The sequence below is a fragment of the Otolemur garnettii genome, unplaced genomic scaffold (assembly GCF_000181295.1).
Source record: "Otolemur garnettii isolate 467f Iridium unplaced genomic scaffold, OtoGar3 scaffold00002, whole genome shotgun sequence".
NCBI classification, from domain to species: domain Eukaryota; kingdom Metazoa; phylum Chordata; class Mammalia; order Primates; family Galagidae; genus Otolemur; species Otolemur garnettii.
The window spans coordinates 44,259,310-44,280,531 of NW_003852397.1; the positions used below are offsets into that span (position 1 = coordinate 44,259,310).

The window sequence follows — 21,222 nt, forward strand, 5'->3', positions numbered from 1 at the left end:
AGCTGTCATTGTCATTTAGCAGTCCCAGGCTGGTTGGAAACCGCCAGCTCCAGTGTATGTGCCCAGCACCCTAACCACTGAGCTACGGGCAGTAAGCCAAGAATACTATTCTTGAGCACTCCAAAGGTATTAATAAATGCCATAAAGTATGCATCTTATTTCTAACACAGCAAATAAATTGAATCAAATACATATAATATTTGATTTAAATAGAAAAAAAAAGTATTTCTCACCAACAATAGCAATAGGTAGCAAGTCTAGAATATTTCAAAGTCCATGCATACTTACACTTCAAAATACCTAATATTTCTATTGTAAAGTTTAAAAGAATAACATTCTTTTTTATGAAAAACACAAAAAATACAATAATTAATTCCTTGTGGCCTAAGTAATCAAAGATGCATGCTCAAGATATTTCAGAAATATTAAAAATAAAGATCAACCATTTAAAAAACAACACTTATTTAAAAATCAGCTACATGCATAAAAACTGTTCAGTTACCATATTTCAACAAAATAACAATGATAAAATGGCATTTAAAATAGACAACTGTCTTATGATTAAAAGCAAACAGATAACAGCTAGAAAATAATCAGGAATCACTACATATGAGGAATAAAAATTTAACAGAGTCCCTCTGTATAAATGAACTCGTTGCACCAAAACAGAGAATACACAAAAAATAAAAGATGAAAAAGAAAGGTAAGATGTGCCACATATAACTTGCTTTTAAATTAAACTCTGCTCCGTAAGAGATGTTCTTTCATTCATAAAACTCCTTAAACATACCAATGCGTAATTTTAAACAGACTTTTACAAGAGTTTTAGTGGTCAAATTAAGTATCTCAACACTGAGCTACAAGAGATGACTACTATCACCTTCAGATGTATTAAACCCTGTAACCTACAGCTATTTGCTGGTAGAACACTTAAAAGCCATACTATTATTTCAGGGATAAAAAAGATGTTGTGGAATACTATTCAGCCAGAAAAACAGATAAAGACTTAACATCTTTTGCTTTAACCTGGATGGAGCAGAAGAACATTCTTCTTAGTAAAGTATCACAAGAATGGAAAAGCAAGCATCCAAGGTACTTAATACGAAACCAGTAGATGAACAAACACCCACACAAGAGAAAACACAATTAAACTCAAGGAGGGGAGGGGATGAAGGATAGGGAGGAGGATTAGTGTGCTCTCACCTAACAGGCACAATGTAAGGGTATATGGCACAACTCTTTGGTCAAGGGCACAACTATAAGTTGGACTTTACCTAACAAAGCAAACAATGTAAGCTAATCATATGCCCTCATATTACTCTAGAGAAAAAAAGGTGAGCAGACACTACGTACCATATCCCACTCCTTGACACTCTAATCCTCATACGTTTGGATAATACCAGCAGCTAGGAGTAACTGCTAGAGGCAACAGAGGCCCTCAAAAGCTATGCCAATCTTTTGCACCTAGGTTTTCATCAGAGTTCTCAACCCTAGTGATTGACGTTTTCCTTTGTTTTAGGCAGAAGAAAATGGGGAAAAGTGAAACTCCAAGTGTGCCAGCCTTAAGACAATGACAGGGGTAAAGAGCTAAAAAACAACCATCTTCCCATGTCCTGAACAGTCTGCCACTGGCCTGGGCATAACAAAGGAAAGCTGGAATATGTGAACCTGGGTCTAAATCATTCTTAAAGGGTTGGCAGATACCATCCAGGTCATCCTTGGTGTAAGACAGAACAGTCGTAAGAGCCTTTCACACATATCATAAATAAAGAGCAGTGAAATCACCAAAAAACACTTGTTTATACCCTGTAAATAAAGTATATTCAGGAGACAAGAAAAAATTATGAGTTGAAATCTAATGTAAAAGTTCCCATCCAAGATCCCTAATTAAAATGTAGATCATAATTTATGCCACATTAATCAGTTATATAACAATATATATAACTGATTATATTATATAACTATATATATATATGGCCCCATATACCAAGGGTGGTGGGTTCAACCCAACCCCAGCCAAACTGCAACAACAAAAATAAATAAAGAAATATCCTCAAATGTTAATTGTAACATACTAGAATGCTGTTACAGTAGTAGTGTTAGCAAAATTGGATGCCGCAACTTATCTCACCATTCCTTTCAAGCAAGTGAGGGTCAGAATGTTTCTTGCCTATATCTGCGAAAGACCGAACAAGGGGAATTCGACTGGCGAATCTTTTCTCATTCTGATGATGATGCCGCTTCAGAAGAGCTTCTCGGACGTTCTCTCGGATGGATTCATCTAACTGGCCAGAGGCTATCATGTTATCTAATACCATATCTATTCAAAGGAAAAAAAATAAGTTATTGTTATTACTTAGATAACCATAATACGGAAATAAACTCAAAGTGAAACCTCTTAACAAAAATTATCATCTTAAATAGCTCTTGAAAGTATTACTCTCTTTTAATAGTAAATAGCGCATAGGGACAAATACGAACTTTATATGACAAAAATAAGGACACCCTTTTTTAATAAATACAATTATTTACAAAAAGTTTACTTATACTAACTATCATCCTATAGTTGAAAGAGCTTACCCATATGGATGCAATAAATTCTATTAAACTGACTATTCAATTATACCAGCTTTCTAAGATGTATAAGTGTTCTATTGCCTCATCTCATATTTCTCCCCAAACCTGTTCCAGTAGTCAATATCTGGACTCACTCATTTAATCATTAACTATTTACTAAGTGCCTGTTATATGTTGAAAATACAGTTAACAGAGCAAGTTTCTGCTTTCTTTTAGAGGTAGAAAAACCAATGAGCAAATAAATAGATCAACTATCAATGGGTAGTAAGTTCTAGGAAGAGAAATAAATCAGGTTATGAGGGAGAGGTGAGGAATGTAGAAATTGATGGCAATGCCATTTTATATATTATTGTGGTTGCTGGACTCTTTAATTCATAAAATATGTATATTTTAAAAACAGTGGTACTAACTTGAGAGAACAGAATCAAATTTTCAAAAGTTATAATACGATTACTCTATTTAAAAAAACTGAGTGATCAATCTATAACATTAATACAACAACTACAGTTACCAAAAAAGCAAATACTGGATTATACATTTACATGGTAACTGCAAAGACTCAGGTGTCCAAATTCAATATTCGCAGGCTTCACTCAATTTTTTAGTCATTTATGTAAGACAGCTAAGTAAGGACTTTGACAATTTAAATATCTGCAGCACACAGTCAAATATACTAGGTAAAATTGAATGATTCTAACCTGAGAAGTTCTAACAAGTTCGTGGTTTTCTTAAAAATGAAACACTACAGATTTTTTGTTTTTCCATGAGAGCAACGTACAACAGTCACAATCATCGAATCCATTACCACTGAATTTGATTGTTTTTGAGCAATTTTAATTAGTGAACAAAAAAATTTATCATGGCTATCTTTTTCCATTTCCTACCTCCACATTATCCCTCAAATCTCACTCTCCTTCATTTTCAGACTGTATCTATAATAGCCTAGGTCAACATCACTTCTTGCATAAACAATTCCAAGAGAGTTGATCTACTTGCTTCTAATCTCTTCCATCTCCAAATGCACCTTACATTCTGTTGCCTGGATGATATTCCTGCAGATGATCTCACGTGATACTTCCCCACCAACTTTAAAACCATCCAAACTGCCAAAATGCCAGCCAAAATCCAATTTCTTACCTCAAAATTCAAGGTAAATCATAATCAATCTCTAACCTGTTTTCCCAACAGATCTCTTACTACTATTGAATAAATCTACATACTCACATGAAATTGACTTTCCTGAGATTTATACCTGCCTATACTTCTCTAGAAAAAAGGTATGCCCATACTTCCTCCTGCTTTTATCCTCCTTAAAATATTTTATTTTCTCTCTTTTTTTTAATTTTTTTTTTTAATATTAGAGACAGAGTCTCACTTTGTCACCCTCAGTAAAGTGCCATGGCGACACAGCTCACAGCAACCTCCAGCTCTTGGACTTAGGCGATTCTCTTGCCTCAGCCTCCCGGGTAGCTGGGACTATAGGCGCCCACCACAACGCCTGGCTATTTTTGTTGTTGTTGTTGCAGTTTGGCTGGGGCCAGGTTCAAACCTGACACCCCTGGTGCATGGGGCTGGGATCCTACTACTGAGCCACAGGTGCCGCCCCATTTTATTTTCTCTTGTACTACCTGCTCCTTGCTCCCACATGTTTACATTCTACAAATAAGTTGTACAATTAATTTCCTCTCTGTATCTTCCACAGATACCTGGTCCAAAAAAAAACAATGAAACAAAAACTCTTTTCTCAGAATTTTCAGAGAACAGACTCTGTATTTGCTTATAGCACCAAGCACTCTCTTCTTGATACTACAGTTATGTCTATTTCATTTAAGCTTCATGTCTCCAAACTTATCAAAGACCAAAAGTCTCCTTTATTTGTATGTCCCTTCCTCATACTCCCCTGCACAGAAGACAAACTCAACATATAGCTGTTACACACATGCCTAAGTTCTACTTTCCTTGTCTCTAATCTTAGAACACCTTAAACATTTTTTAAAAAGTCAATTTACTATAACCTGCTATTTCATCTAGAGTGCTCGCTCTCATATCCAGCATGACTGTTCCATTTAGGATGCAGCTCCTTAGTTCAAAAAGACTATGCAGAGAGAGTGTTGCCACATAAGGTTTACTCCACCGGTCACCGCCATCTTCAACATCCTCTTCAAATTTCAGCCATCTGTATGTATAATATATAAAAATATTTTTTTGGATAAATAATGAAGATTCCATTGCTTATCTTGATGATAAAATGAAAACTTGTTCTTTTCAAAAAAAAAAAAAAAAAAAGAAAGAAAGAAAATGAGCACCAAAATGAAATTTTGTTACAAATGTATTTTCACAGATTAAGCTAATTATCTGCAATAGCTATCGTTGTAAGTTTCCTCTGTAGGTCCTCAATCTTTTCTAACTATCACAATAATAAATAATAAGCCTTCCAAAAAAACTATGGCCTTTCCTATAGCTTCCACTTCTACTCTTCTTTTAACAAATCAAAGATTTTGATTTTCAAATTTAAGTAAAGACTTATTAAAATCTACAGTAATGTAATCACTTTTATATTATGTTGAAGTATAGGACTACTTAAAGAAAAAAATCTGAGGCTCGGCGCCTATAGCTCAACCGGCTAAGGCGCCAGCCACGTACACCTAAGGTGGCGGGTTCGAATCCCCAGCCCGGACCCGCCAAACAACAATGACGGCTGCAACCAAAAAATAGCCGGGCGCTGTGGCGGGCGCCTGTAGTCCCAGCTACTTGGGAGGCGGAGGCAGGAGACTCGCTTGAGCCCAGGAGTTGGAGGTTGCTGTGAGCTGTAATGCCACGGCACTCTGCCCAGGGGGACAGCTTGAGGCTCTGTCTCAAAAAAAAAAAAAAAAAAAAAAAAAAAAAAAAAAATCTGAGAATAAAGTGAAATATTTCAGAGAGTTTCCACACATTCACAGTCCTCTGCTCACTAGTGTAAAGCACAGGTGAAGCTCATAATTTCAATTTAATATTCTCATTACAAAAAGAAACCAAGTAAAGCCCACCAAAAAATGAGCAATACTACCTGGCAGTTTCTTTCCATTCATATTCTTCTCCATCTCTGTAACACAGTTCATCCATTTCCGTGAAGAGATCATGGGGAATATGTTCTTCATCATCATCTTCAGTACCAAGGATAAACTGAACCCTCTGGGAGGGTGTATCTTTATAAAATAAAAATTTAAATATACTCAAAATTTTTCCTCATTCAAAGACAAATTCACAGTTTTGAAAGCGAAACACTTTTTTGTTACCTGTATAAACAAATACATTTCATCAAAACTCTTTTAATGATTATAAAAAATATTATAATTCTGAAAGGAAACAAGAATCAACAATCCAGAGGGGGAAAGTCACAAAAAAAGATCACCTTTACAGAGAAAAAAGAAAAATTATGTTAAGAATAAATAAGTTGTGGTCAGATACAGTGGCTAATGCCTATGATCCTAGCACTCTGAGAGGCCGAGGCAGGTGGACTGCCTAAGCGCAGACCAACCTGAGCAAGAGCAAGACCTTAGCTCTACTAAAAATAGAAAAACTAGACCATGAGTGCCTATAGGTCCAGCTACTCAGGAGGCTGAAGCAAGAAGATCTCGAGCCCAAGAGTTTGATGTTGCTGTGAGCTATGACATAACAGCACTCTACCCAGAGTAACAGAGTGAGACTTTGTCTCAAGAAAATAAAAACTAAAATAAAATAAACAAGTCAAACTAAATTTATAACTAACTGACCTAAAACAAACAAATAAAAATAAGCAACCTCCCAGAACATGGAAAACTATGCTGAAAAGCAGTACCTTTTCCTGACCAAAACCATAAGCAAATGTTAGGCAAAACAGAATATTTAAAATATAAGCTAAGTTCAATGTGAAAAAAATGAAAATCTCCAAGCTGTCAAAAAGAGAATTTCCAAGTTCCAAAAAAATCAAAGCTATATGTATAGAAACTGACTTTTCCTATTATCATAGAGAAACAAAACTCTTGTCAGCTGGGATTTGGGAGGTAAGCAAGTCATTTCAAGAAACAAATAACCTACTCATGGGATCCAAAATTCTAGTGTAGTATAGGATCCCCAAATAGGAAAATCAGCATAAATACTAGTCCAGGCCAGTCAAAAGACCTCGGGCCCTTGTATAAGCAAATAAACAAACACAATTAAAAACAAAATATAACTCTCCTGAATATGAGAGAATTTATGCTCAAAATGTACAACTTAGAAAACAATCCTGCAGGCATTTTGTGGATGCAAGAAATACAACAGAACCTCTATAAGCTGACTACCCATGGGACCGTAAAATTGGTCAACATATAAAGGTGGTAAATGTAAGGAACTAGGCCTACTGTACTGCTGATACATGGTACAAGTCTAGTCTGTGAAAATTAGCTCAACAGTCAATATAGAGAGGTACAAGTACAGTTCTAGATACCAAAAGTCCAAAATGAGCCATACAGGTATTGTATGAGCCATACAATACCATATCATGGTATTGATATGGTTGGTTCATTCTGGAGGCTCTAGGAGAAAATCCACTCCCTTCCTTAGCCTTTGCAGGCTCCGTACATTCCTGAGATCCTGACCCTGACACGGTTCTTCACTTCACTACAGACATGGTTTCTTTTGTCAGATCTCTTTCCAGTCTATTTTCTGACCTCCTTTTACTAAGGACTCCTGTGATTGTATCAGTCCTACCTACATAATTCCCACTTTAAAATTATTAACCTATTCACATCTGCAAAGTCTCTTAGGTTCAAGGGATTAAGACAAGAATATTTTGGGGGCCATTATTCAACCTACCACTGTCATGCTGTACATAGTATTATCCCTTTTAAATACTGTAGGATAAGAACGGTTTTCTTTTTTTGAGACAGAGCCTCAAGCTGTCCCCCTGGGTAGAGTGCTATGGCTTCACTGCTCACAGCAACCTCCAACTCCTGGGCTCAAGCGAGTCTCCTGCCTCAGCCTCCCAAGTAGCTGGGACCACAGGCGCCCGCCACAATGCCTGGCTATTTTTTGGTTGCAGCCATTATTGTTGTTTGGCAGGCCTGGGCTGGATTCGAACTCGCCACCTTAGGTGTATGTGGCTGGCACCTCAGCCACTTGAGCCACAGGTGCCGAGCCCGGTTTTCATTTTGTTAAGGATTTTTGAATCTACATTCATAAGAATAATTGTAGTTTTCTTTACATGTAACATCTCTGTCTAATTGTGTTAGATTTCATAAAATGAATTGAGAAGTGTTCTCTATTAAATTTTCTATTTCTTCTCTACTTATTTGCCTGAATTCATCCATGAAATCACCTCAGAGTAAATTTTCACTGTGACAATGTTTTAGACTACAAATTCAATGTAATACCTTCTTTTAATACATTTCTGCTTGGTAGTTTATATTCCTAAAGGACCTTGCCCATTTCATCTAAAACATCAATTCTGTTAGCATAAAGCCATTCATAATATCCCCTTATTGGCATTTTTTTTTTTTTTTTTTTGAGACAGAGCCTCAAGCTATCCCGTTGGGTAGAGTGCCATGGCATCACAGCTCACAGCAACCTCCAACTCCTGGGCTCAAGCTAGTCTCCTGCCTCAGCCTCCCAGGTAGCTGGGACCACAGGCGCCTGTCACAATGCCCGGCTATTTTTTGGTTGCAGCCATCATTGTTGTTTTTGGCGGGCCCAGGCTAGATTCAAACCTGCCACCTTAGGTGTATGTGGCTGGCGCCTTAGCAACTTGAGCCACAGGTGCCAAGCCCCCTTATTGGCATTTTAATGACTGTAGGATCTGTACTGAAATATCTAATACTGGTAATTTGTGGAGTTTTTATACCCCAATCAACCTGGCTATAAACATTAATTTTAATGATCTTTTCAAAAAAAAAATTTTGTCTTATTTTTACAATTATTTTTCTGATTTATTTTCTTTTATTCATTTCTATTTTGACTGTTTTCCTTTCTTCTCCTTACTTTGGGTTTAATTTGCTTTTTTTTTTTTTTTTATTAATTTCTTAAGTTAGAAACTTAATGGCTCGGCGCCTATAGCTCAACCGGCTAAGGCGCCAGCCACGTACACCTAAGGTGGCGGGTTCGAATCCCCAGCCCGGACCCGCCAAACAACAATGACGGCTGCAACCAAAAAATAGCCAGGCGTTGTGGCGGGCGCCTGTGGTCCCAGCTACTTGGGAGGCGGAGGCAGGAGACTCGCTTGAGCCCAGGAGTTGGAGGTTGCTGTGAGCTGTAATGCCACGGCACTCTGCCCAGGGGGACAGCTTGAGGCTCTGTCTCAAAAAAAAAAAAAAAAAAAAAGTTAGAAACTTAAATTACTGATTTTCAATCTTTCTTTTTTATTTTATTAATACTGGTAATTACTTGGTATTGGTACTACTCAAGTGCTCTAGCCTCCCCAAATTCCAATCTGTGCCCCTCAACTCTGAGTGACTGCTAGGCTCTGTTTGGGTTCCCATCTCTGAGCTGTGGCCTAGAAATGGGTCTCTAGAAAGCTCATTTGCTTCTCCTTTCTCAGAAATAAAGTCCTGACCCACCTTTTATCCAATGCCTGAAAACTATTATTTCATATATTTTATCCATTTTTCTAGCTATGTGAAATGGCAGGGTAGTTACAAACTTTCAGTTATAAAATGAATAAATTCTGGGAATCTAATGTACAATATGATAACTATGGTTACTAATACTTTACTGAACACTTGAAATTTGCTAAAAAGTACACCTTAAGTGTTCTCACTACCCATAATGTGTTAATTAACTTGACTGTGGTAACTGCTTCACCATGTACAGCATCAAATCAGGATGCTGCCCACCTTAAATACAATTTTGTTAATTATGCCTCAATAAAGGAGGAAAGAAAAATCAGTGGGAAAATAACTCAAAAATAAAAATAAATTAAAAAATAAAGAAGTGAAGGGAAAACCTAACCCCTCTTATTCCATCATGTCTTAAAAAAACATCCTATGTAATCTTGTTTTAGTGTAAGGAGAGGAAAAAAGGGACTTTATACATAGCACTTCTAGGATACAAGATAAATCCACTTCAGGGGCATGAATCTTTTCTAGGGATAGTTATTTCATTAATAAGTCAAATATTTTCTTCATCATAACTTATTTTTTAAGCCACTACACTTAAGACTTCTAATCCCATATCACATTACCTATCTAGGTGATCATGCAAACACAGTTTAGTAAACATTTCCTTCCACAAAAATATCACGTGCCTTTTTATGCAGTATGAATTAGAGACGCATACTGATCCAATCACAGAAGAGCCTAACATATCCTAAACTGGATGGGTACAATATATAAAACAGCAGAATACATCTAAGTAACTTAATAACATCCAGAAAAGTTTACTAGTGATTCTTTCTAAATTTAGTGTTCATTTTTCCTTTGCTACCTACATGAACACTTAATAATTTAATAGGCCATCACTATCTCTTAGCAGAAATTGTTAAGAGAGTGTCATCATCTCTGAGCTGAAGTTTCCCAAATTATAAAATGAATATAATACCTATGCTTTTAAAATGCTGAGATGGACCAGCCTAGTGGTTAAAATCTTCTGTCCAAAAAATGTAGTGCAAAAAATAAAAATAAAAAAAAATTCCAATCCCTTCCAAGAACCTTAGGATCACAATGTCCATTCACTGCATACATTAGTAATAAAATATATGATATAGAAAAGAAAAGAAAACTCTGCTACATTCGAGCTTGAGTGACAAAGCGCAACTTCTACAATTCTGAGACTAGGATACAGTGAAGAAAACAAAGCCCTTTATTTTTTTCACTTAAAACAAGAAGAACTTAACCTATGAACTAAATTCTTACTTCAACTGATATTCCCAACATATACAATGTGTCTAAATTAGTAGACACAATTTTTAAAAGGAAAGATTCAATTAAAAAAATAAGATACTTTCCAGGAAAGAAGTTCAAACTTTTAGTGGAGAACTACTGTTTTCTCTTACCATAAGAAGGCGACTCTCGTCCATCTTCTTTATCTGATTCTTTATCTTTTCTTCTCCGGTGGTGATGTTTGTGCCCACGATGCCTATGACGTCGACGACTCTCTTTACTAAATGGGACATGAACACCAATATATACAGCTCGGTGACCTATTGAAAGGTTCAGAAACATATTACTGGTTTTCCAAAAGGAAAAAAAAAAGTGACATACACAAAAGTACACTGAAGTTTACTCTGATAACAAAGAGTTATATATAAGTTCACGTAACCAAAGATGGTAGTAACCCTTCTTATTTTACAAAGCACTGCAAAGAATGTTATGCCAATGGCCAATACCACTGACTGGTAATTACACTAGACATACAAGTTACTTATGTAAGCATTAACTGGCCAAAAAATAGCTTGGTCCACATGAAATCACTACCAAATATTTATTTACTAATTGTTTGAGTTCTGAAAACCTCAAAACAGCAAGCTCAAAATTACTGAGGGCTACATTAAACATAAATCATCCAGATAAAGGGCAGAAACAGTCAGATTGGATTTAAAAAAGCAATAGAGTAAAGTTATTGTATGCTTTTAGACTAGAAAAAGCTACTGCTGATATTGCATTATCCTGACTTTGTATTCTGACAACAAAACAGTTATGAAAGGCAGTCTCCGCTTTGGCCCACTAAATGAAACTGAATAAGGGAACTAGACAGTAGTACTACAGCAAACATTAAGAGGTTCCTATCTAAGCTCAGTTAAGAAAGACACGCATCAACTACAAGGCCAACTAATTGGTAACTACACAAAAAACATCTAGCATCAAGTTGATTTTTGCCCTTTCATACCAAATAAAAATTTAACATGCTGAAATACGAAGTTAATGACATTCTTTTCCTAACAAATTCCGTTAAGATGGTCAGAAGATAAATACTTCAAGAAACTCAGATTTTTGACCCTTAGGTTAGATTTGAAAGTACAGTTAAACCTTATTTTTCATGGAGTCTGTATCTGCAAAGTTGGTGACTCAATAAAATTTACTCATAACCCCAAAATCAATACTCATGGCTATTTCATGGCCATTTGTAGACAAGAACAGAGCAACAAAAAATTATAGCGTTGTCTGATACTCGTGTTATCAGCTAAGGCCGAAAAAGGTGACACTCTGACATTTTGTTTCAGCTGGCAATATATTAATATCAACAAAGTAAATAGTCACCTTTTTAATTTAAAAGTGGGCTAGATTTATGGGAACGTAGTAAACTAAAATCATCTGTTTAAACCTCTCCCAGTAGCCACCACTCTGCCTGGGACGTGGTAAATACTCGATCAATGTCTATAATAATTAAATCTTAATTACTGGGAAAAACTTCCAAAATTAAAAACTAATTATACCAAGTTTCTTTGGGAGATCACACATATGTTTCAGGACTTATAGAGTAACAATGGCTGTACAACATAGTGAATATACTAAAAAAGAATTAATTATACACTTTAAATTGATGATTTTTATGTTACATAAATTACCTCAGTTAAAATTTTCCTTAAAAACTGTAACAAAACTCAGTGATTTTACAATTTTCTTTCAGTGAAACTATTTCCTTCTGAACACCAAGAAAGGTGGAAATTGAAGAGTCCAAACTCCCACCACTGTGCGCTGGGAATTACAAAGTTGTTACTCCAATTAGTACTAATGGGCCCTGGCACAACAAGCTCCAGTGAGACAAGATAAAAATAAATTCTATGAGTTTGCAGTTTAGAAAGACTAGATAAATAAGAATATACTAGAATCCAAAGACTGGAAGATTAGGCCTTATTGTTTTTCTGCTTTTATTGTTGCCTTTAATGTCCTCTGTTACAAATTATATAATGTTTTCTTTCTTTGATCCATCAAAGGCCTATTCAAACTCTCTGAGATAAAACTTAATCTCTTCCTCATGCTTGATACTAAAAGTTAGTTATGTATAAAGTATATAGAGCTAAGGGCCCTGGAGTAACCAAGGGAAGCCAAGGAACACACTCAAGCACCCCTCCCTTCATCTTCCAGGTCGTATATATTTGAGGGTTAATGGGTAAATAATGGATTAAACATATCACCAGACTCTTAAATTAATAAAATTACTGCTAAAAATTTTAACCTCCTGAACTTCTGTAATTCATAAAATATAACCACAAGTTTCTAAATAACAGGTCCTTTGTAGAACTCGTAGTTAGGCTTAGACTTTTAAGGTCAACTTCTAAATTTAGCTAAAGAAAAAAAAAATTCAGGCAGGCACGGTGGCTCAAACCTGTAATACTAGCAGTCTTGGGAGGCTTGAGGATTACTTGAGCTCAGGAGTTTGAGACCAGTCTAAGTAAGAGCAAGACTCTGCTCTACTAAAAATATAAAATATTAGCCAGGCGTTGTGGCAGGTATCTGTAGTCCCAGCTACTTGGGAGCAGAGGCAGGAAGACTGCTTGAGCCCAGGAGTTTGAGGTCACTGTGAGCAAGGCTGACACAAGGGCACTCTAGCCTGAGCAACAAAATGAAACTCTGTCTCCAAAAAATTAAGTAAAATAAAATCTCAGAATATACATTAGGAGAACTCACATGTTTCTTTCTATCTCCATCGTAAAAGCAACAGATTATATAATAGTAGATCTGACGGAAGAGTTTAACTTAAGGATATAGTCTATCAAAAGGTCTATCAAAGCATTTACCATGAACACCACCCTATAAAGTGTTCAACGTTAATGTCATCAATAATAAGTCATGTAAACAGCATAAGTCCACACACAGGACACCTGACAAAGGAACATCACTTCTGCAATATGCTTCCCAAATATCCATAATCTCAGGCTACTCAAGTGATAACATCAGACAAATCCAAACGGAGAAACACTGTACAAAATATCTCACCGCTACTTCCCAAACATGTCAAAGTCATGAACAACAAAGAAAGAAAGAGAAACTGGTAGAGCCTAGAGGAGACTAAGGAGACACAACTAACTGTACTTTTAGATTCTGCATGGGATCATCTGAATCCTGGAACATCAAAAGGCATTCTAGTAGAAAAACTGCTGAATTCTGAATAAAATCTATGGTTTACATAATAGTAAATTAGTAATTAACCAAATTCTGATTAAATTATTAACTAACAATGTTAATTTCTTCATTTTCACAAATATGTGATAGCTTATGTAAAATGCTAACATTACCAGAACCTGGGGAGAGTGTACATGAAAACACTTTGTACTATCTTTGCAGTAGTTTGTAAATCTGACATTATTTAAAAAGAAAAGGAAAAAAAAGAAAGAAAGAATTTGTCAGGACCTTTTTCCCACTTAAAGAAGAAAGAGGACAAATAACTCATTTGCTCCATAATTCTGTGCTGAGGTTGTTGCAAAATTTTAAAAGGATGATAAAACAGACCTATGAAATGTACATTTAGATAACTAGTGATAACTGTGGCTTATGTCTGGCACTCTAGCATGCTTATAATACAAATTACCCAGCCTGCTAGAAATAAAAAAATAAAAAGAAGTTCCTAATTTACTAATTTAGTAACTGTGGCCTTTCAGTTTTCCAAGTAATGGTAACATCACTGAAATTGAAACCATTCTAAACTCTATGTTATGTCAACACTTTCAACAGAGAGGAGAATGTTCCATTTCTAGATAAGAGTGGTGGTCACAGGGTATTCACTACACTATTATTCTTTAAACATACAGAAAAGTGTTGAACACTCTTCTAAATGTTATTTCACAACAAAAGAATATTTCAACAAACAGTAGGTAAAACTTGAAGAATACTATACAACCGTTACTCACCCTACTAAGCATAACAAGTTACAAACTTACTTTCTAGTTCTTCCTTTTCAAACTTGGTGTTCACAGTTGAGCTGGTCTTGCCAAGATCCACAACAGCTTCTTCATCAGGACCCTAAAAACAAATTATTCTCACTTACTCATGAGATCAAAATACACTGAGGACCTACTATGTGCACTGTCTGAAATGGCAAAAAATATATACAACTGACTGCCTTCTCTCAAAGAATTTTTATTACAGCTAACTGCATTCTTTTTTAAATATGCTTATAGGCTTTCTTTTTTAATCCACAGACGACCATTCAAAAATCCCACAGTAAGAACTGATGATGACAAAGATTTTTAAATGGCATTCTGTGCAAATTACTAATAATACAGTCACTTCATCCTCAACAGAAGGACTTTCCGGGATCAGAAATTAAAGTAAATCTGATATGAAGGGAACCCTCAGAGCTCAGTATGGAAAGCTGTCCTTCTTAATTTTTGGCTCTTAGATCTTCTAATTAAAGGAAAACATTTAACTCAGCTCTATTGGATTAGTATGATTAAACATAAAATTATTAAAAATAAGTAGATTCGGTTTTCAGTATACCATTTTCACTGACAATTACACTCACCACAAAGATTATAGGAACTTTTTACTTCTTTATAAGATAAAATCTATGCCAAAATTTAAACTGTAGGGAAATTATAGCTTTTAGTTGTAAAAATCCCACCTTCATAATTTTAGTCTCACCTTCAGTTCAAAGACTATACATATTTATTATAAAATATTACATGGACTATTTTTAAAAGAATAAAATTTTAGCTTTAACTTTCCTTCTCAACTTACAATAACTTTCAAAGGAACTGAAAGTTCCTTAATCATTAACTACTTACTGTAAACTTATTAGGCACAAGATTCTGTGCCACAGATAGAGATGATGAACCAGTCCCCTTCCCTCAAGAACTCTTTAATCTAGTCCTAGGTTCTAGCCTGACCAGCTGCAGCTCACTCTGGACCTGTTCCCAGCACATACAAGGAAATCATCAGCCTCACCACCTTTACAAATCTCATGAACCTTCACCACTGCTGGGGAACGCAACCCTAAAATCTTTTGATTTTTTTTCAGTGTATACAAAACAAATTTATGTACAATTGTTCCTCACTGTCCAAATTCTCAATGTCTAAATTTTCACGATCTAAACTCAGGAACTGAGTCAATTTTGATTAAGTTTTCAAATAAATTCCTTGCTATCCAACTACCGCTAATGGCTTCCTAAAACTCAGAACTAGACCACAGCACATTAAGGTAAAAATACAACTCCTCTGATGTCCAAACTTTCTAAACACTAGATGTCCAAACTGTAAAATCAAATAAGAGTTGGATACCAAGGACTTGCATATGACTCTAAATGACTGGTGTTCAACTTAATATAGGAAACTCAAAGAAGTTAAACAACTTTCTAAGGCTTTATATTTAAAGGAGGGGGAGCAAGTTGTGTACGTCATGAGACAATTTCATATAATGAACTAAGAAGACAAGTAATGATATATGGTTAATCAAACTGCATAGCATTTCCTTAGTAATATGGAAAGGCCAAAGTAGGAAAACATCACAAATGTACAGAATAAATAATAATTGCCATCCATTAATCAAGTCACATTCTAAAATCTTTAGCTATCCTTCATGCCATTAAGTCCCTGGGCACACGCAGGTATAAAGACAAGCTCTCTCTTAAGCTGAAAACACAGAAGTTATATCCTGAGAGGTAGCATTCTGTCTATCCTAAACGGGATTAACTGCTCCCATTCCAAATTCGCATTTAGCCTGCACAATTGCCAGGATATGAAGCACAACAATACACTTAACTCTCACCTTCAAACAAAAAACTAAAAGACTTACGTCTACTCAGCTACGCTTACATGTTTGGATACACTGACACTAATCAGCTAACACTCAAAAACAACTTCACATGCAACCTCATGATACCATTATAGTTACTTTAGATTTATTATTGTATTTAGTAATTATTATATTTATTTAAAATACACATACTCTGTGATCTCTAAATATCTATTACAGATAAATACCCCCATGTGTGAAAAAAGTGACACATAAAAAAGTTTATCCACTGGCAGATCCCAAGGTCTTCCCAAACTGCTCCCAATAGAGATTATCTGTAAAGCTTTGAGCAAGTCATTCAACTTCTCTGAACCTTCATTTTTATTAAGGCATTTTATTGAGGCACTGTTTCTAATAATGAAAAAAATATCCAACTAAAATGTAGTAAGAGAGTAATGTCATACTACAGAGCACTATGGAACAGTTTGAAGAGAGAGCCAAATCAAGCAAATAGAGCAGTGGTTCTCAACCTGTGGGTCGCGACCCACAGGAACTGTATTAAAGGGCTACAGTATTAGGAAGGTTGAGAACCACCGAAATAGAGCTAAAAGTGATGATGAAAAAAGATCTCAATGACATACTGCTTAGTGAAAAGCAGATTTTTACTTCTATCAAGTAAAAAGCAGGGGAAAAGGCCTGATAGGACTTGTACCAAATTATTAGTTTCTCATTTCTAGAAATGGAATAGAGTTTGAATGAAAGTCAAGTTAGAATATTATTTTATTATTATTGTTTTGACTTTCAAGGAGGATGCCATGTGTGTAATTTTCATAACAAACAAAAATTAAAATTTTGAAAGTCTAAAAAAATTCTAGCACTAGCACTGTAACAAAAAAGAGATGGGGTAGGTAAACCTCCATTTCTCCCTTCCTTTGAAAATATTACCTAGCTTTTCAACAAGGTAATGTGAAAGATGAATAAGGAAGACAGGGAAAAAATTAAAAGACAGAGTCTGCTATAAATGCAACTATTAAATAGGCCACACAAACTGGCCATCTTGATACACCAGAAGTAATCCAACAAGGTATGTGAGGGACATGTGATTGTATCCTGAAAATACTGGCGAACAAAGTCAGCATTTCAAAGGAGCAACGCATTTCTGAAACAAATAATACTATTTCAAAGCCTATCATTTTTGGATAAGGCTTGAAGCCTTATTTCTTTTTTTTTTTTTTGCAGTTTTTGGCTGGGACCAGGGTTGAACCCACCACCACCAGTATATGGGGCAGGCCCTACTCCTTGAACCACAGGCACTGCCCATAAGCCTTATTTCTTAATATAGCATAAGTTAATACACCATGCAGAGTAAAATCTTACATTTTAAACTACATACAAATAAAATACCTGTACATATTTTAAATATCTAGAAGGCAAAATATAAAACTGCCCATATTCCTTCACTGATGAAAAGCAGAAGGGAGGAGCACAGAGACAGTATTGAATTTTTTTATTACAACAAAACATGTTTTATTTTTCGTATTTAAACTCAAACTTCAATCTGCAAATAATTGTCTTTTTGTTGTTGTTGCTGTTGCAGTTTTTGGCCGGGGCCAGGTTTGAACCTGCCACCTCCAGCATATGGGGCTGGTGCCCTACTCCTTGAGTCACAGGCACCACCCCTAGTTGTCAATTATTTTTAAATTTGTTTCTACAAAGGTTATTCTTTCTCATTTTTTACTTCCAAGAATATTGGAAAACTTAAAATGTCAACAGCAAAGACCAAAGTCTGACATAAAAATGTTTTTGTTCTTAAGCTCAGATGAGCGAGTCATATAGGCTACCTAAGAAGAAGTAAAAAGCCATGGAGCATTTAAATTATCATACAGGCCTGACCAACTCTAATCCTAAGGAAATTATTTAGCCTTAGTTTTAAATTTTTATTTATAAAATAAGTTATTCATACTACTGTACTGTAACATGGAAAATAACAGATTTTAAAAATAGCCACATAAAACCATAGACAAAAATTAAATAATCTGTGTATGAAATGATACACATATAAGGTTATTTACTGCAGCAATTCTTATAAGAGGAAAAGACTGGAAACAACCCAAGGGTTCCTTCATGGAGAAGTAGCTAAGTAAATTATGGCATGTGACCCAATGGAATACAGACTACTAAAAAAAAATTAGGACACTCTCTCTAAACTGCATGAAAAGTACCCAAGACCCATTATCAAATGAAATACATAGAAGACAGAACTACAAATTACAGTACACTACCTTTTGTGTCAGAGAGTCCCCAAGAGTGTTTGAATTTGCATGAAACACTAGAAGTGTATATGATAAAATAGTAAAATTGTTTGCCTATGTAAACAAAGCAGACTTCTTGATGTAATCATGTTATTGCTTTGATGTATTTTATCCGTGTGAGTACAGAGACAGACTTAGGTGTGAAAGCTTTGCAAACCACTTCACCTACCAATATTGGTTCTCATTCACAAATAGCACCATATCTACCTTAAAGACTTGTGGGACAAGATACCATGTCAAAGTGCCAACTACAAGTGCAAAAACCACAGAAGATGCCCATGTCTTCACTTAGTCTGAATAAGAATACACTATTCAATCTTTCTATCAGAATATTTCCTCATATATCCTCTCTTTAAATACAGATTTCAACTGGGTTAGTTAGAAGTCTTAACAGTGAAACAAGTAACTATTAATTTTCTAATTAAAACTGATATAAAGGGGGTGGTCCCTGGAACTCAGTGGGTAGGGCACTGACCATACACTGAGGCTGGTGGGTTCAAACCTGGCCTGGGCCAGCTAAAACAATGACAACTGCAACAACAACAACAACAAAAAACCAGTCAGACATTGTGGGGGGCACCTGTAGTCTCAATGACTGGGGAGGCTGAGGCAAGAGAATCACTAAGCCCAAAAGTCTGAGGTTGCTGTGAGCTATGATGCCACAGCTCTCTACCCAGGGTGACATAGTGAGACTCTGTCTCAAAAAAAAAAAAAAAGAAAGAACAAAAATAAAATGTTCATTCCAGTTTACAGGAAAGCACTGTAAGTTCTATAAACTTTCACTATGACATAAGCAATCTTAAATCTATAAAGAATATCCTAATAGCTATTTCTATGTCAAAATGCATGTATTTTCTCCAAAATACCAAGGAAAGTTATCAAAGTACATTTAAATAACAATGTCCCCAAACCAATAATTTTCCTCCAAACAACTCCAAACCACAACCCTTTACTCACCCATCAGCAACAGCTGAACTCACATACAACAGAACCTCCATAATTGACCACCTCATTAAGCTGACCTACTTTTCACAGACACACACCACATGTACGTATCCGTACAACAGACCTAATTCCTTCCAACAGACCACATCCGTATGTTGACCAGTTTGTTGCAATCCTTTGGGTGGTCAACTATTCAATTATATTAGCAAACTTCAAATTTTGAGGGAAGAAAAAATATCTTAAAATTTTAATCTAATCTTAAAAATCTTTCCTATCCAGGTAACAGGACTAATCGATGACTACTGTTTCATAAAACAAAAAGCCCAAGAATGACAGCACAGTTGCTAAAGAACTTACATGGCATTTTTCATCCATTCATTATTTTAAAATGAACAGAAAAGACATAGTATAGGTATATATTATAGGAGAGTTATATAACAAATATTAAACCCTAGCAATTGTGCTTCCCAGAGAACAACAGTGAGAGCCTTAGATAAAATGCTGTGTCCTCAGATAAAAAGAAGGAACTGGATAGATTCAGACACTGTAACAAAAGCTTCAGAAATTTTTATTTCAAATACCATAAATTGAACCAAACACAATGACTAATTTGAGGAAAAGTTTCAAAGAGAATGTGAAATTAGTTGAAGAAAGTGAGAGCAAGGGAACTCAAAGAGAGGTGAGGCATTACCTATGGCACGTAATAGCCTCAGTAACAAAGTGGAGTTGGGTTAGCTCTCGTCAAACATTTCATTACAAGGTACAACATGAGACACAGACAAATGGCAAGACTCACCAGGGTCCTTCCTGAAATTAAAAATCATAAATACTTATAACATTATTTCTATGAGAAGATGCATTCATTCCAAGTTCTAATTCAGTGCATGTGCACACACACACCAAGGGGCAGTTTTATAACTTATTAATAATTAAAATGCATAGAACAGCACAAACAACTCACAAGGGGTAGAGAAGACAAAGATCCATTAAGTGTTTTTCAGCAAAAAGAAGATCCTCCATTATCAGTCAGCAGGTTATCATTAGCTGGGTATTTTTAAGGTTCCACTCCATTCTCCAGTGTAACACAAGAGAAGAGAGTGAGAACTCCCTCAACAATGTAAGTCTGTCTATTCTTTCCCTGAATAATACCCCTGGTTCCCCAGCAATCCTAAGGACTATGAAAGAAGTCCCATGCCCTTAAGTACTAGGAACTAAGAAATCCATCCATTCATTCAGCAAATATTTGCTAAGTGGACGCTATGTACCAAGCATTACTCCACATACTGGGGGCATATGTCAATGAGTTTTATAATATAGTCAAACATCCAGCTTATCAATTGATTTACAACTAAAACGTGACTCTCTGGGATAAGAAATCCGAAGGTAAATAAATTACCTTTTCCATTCCTAATGAAAGACTGTTCAGAGACTCAGAGATATGATTCAGCAATACTTTTGCAGTTCAAATTTCTCATTTTTTTTTATTTTGCAGTTGTTGTTGTTGTTTTTGTTTTTTTTTTTGGCCGGGGGTTGGGTTTGAACTCGCCACCTCCAGTATATGGGGCCAGCACCTTACTTCTTTGAGCCACAGGCCTCACTCAATTTTCTTATTTTTTAGATTTAAAAAAAATATACACAAAGCTTAAGCAACTAGCTTAAGATCACACTGTTAGTGAAAGAACTAAAAAAAAAATTTTTTTTGAGACGGAGCCTCAAGCTATCCCCCTGGGTAGAGTGCCATGGCATCACGCTCACAGCAACATCCAACTCCTGGGCTCAAGCGAGT

General features: G+C 35.7%; 1 protein-coding gene across 4 annotated transcripts in view; it reads right to left on the bottom strand.

The window, feature by feature from the left end:
• Positions 1-21,222, bottom strand: part of SLC4A7 (solute carrier family 4 member 7) — a 117,576-nt gene that overhangs the window by 56,629 nt on the left and 39,725 nt on the right. For 3 of the 4 annotated variants that reach the window (XM_003781758.2, XM_012804948.2, XM_003781759.2), the window contains exons 2-6: positions 14,387-14,468; positions 10,562-10,708; positions 5,624-5,762; positions 4,593-4,753; positions 2,171-2,320 (exon numbers count right to left, since the gene is read on the bottom strand). In XM_003781758.2, coding sequence (XP_003781806.1) covers positions 2,171-2,320; positions 4,593-4,753; positions 5,624-5,762; positions 10,562-10,708; positions 14,387-14,468 — 679 coding nt within the window. Of the gene's footprint in view, positions 1-2,131; positions 2,321-4,592; positions 4,754-5,623; positions 5,763-10,561; positions 10,709-14,386; positions 14,469-21,222 lie in introns of all 4 variants that reach the window. The other variant, XM_003781755.2, reaches the window with a different exon arrangement.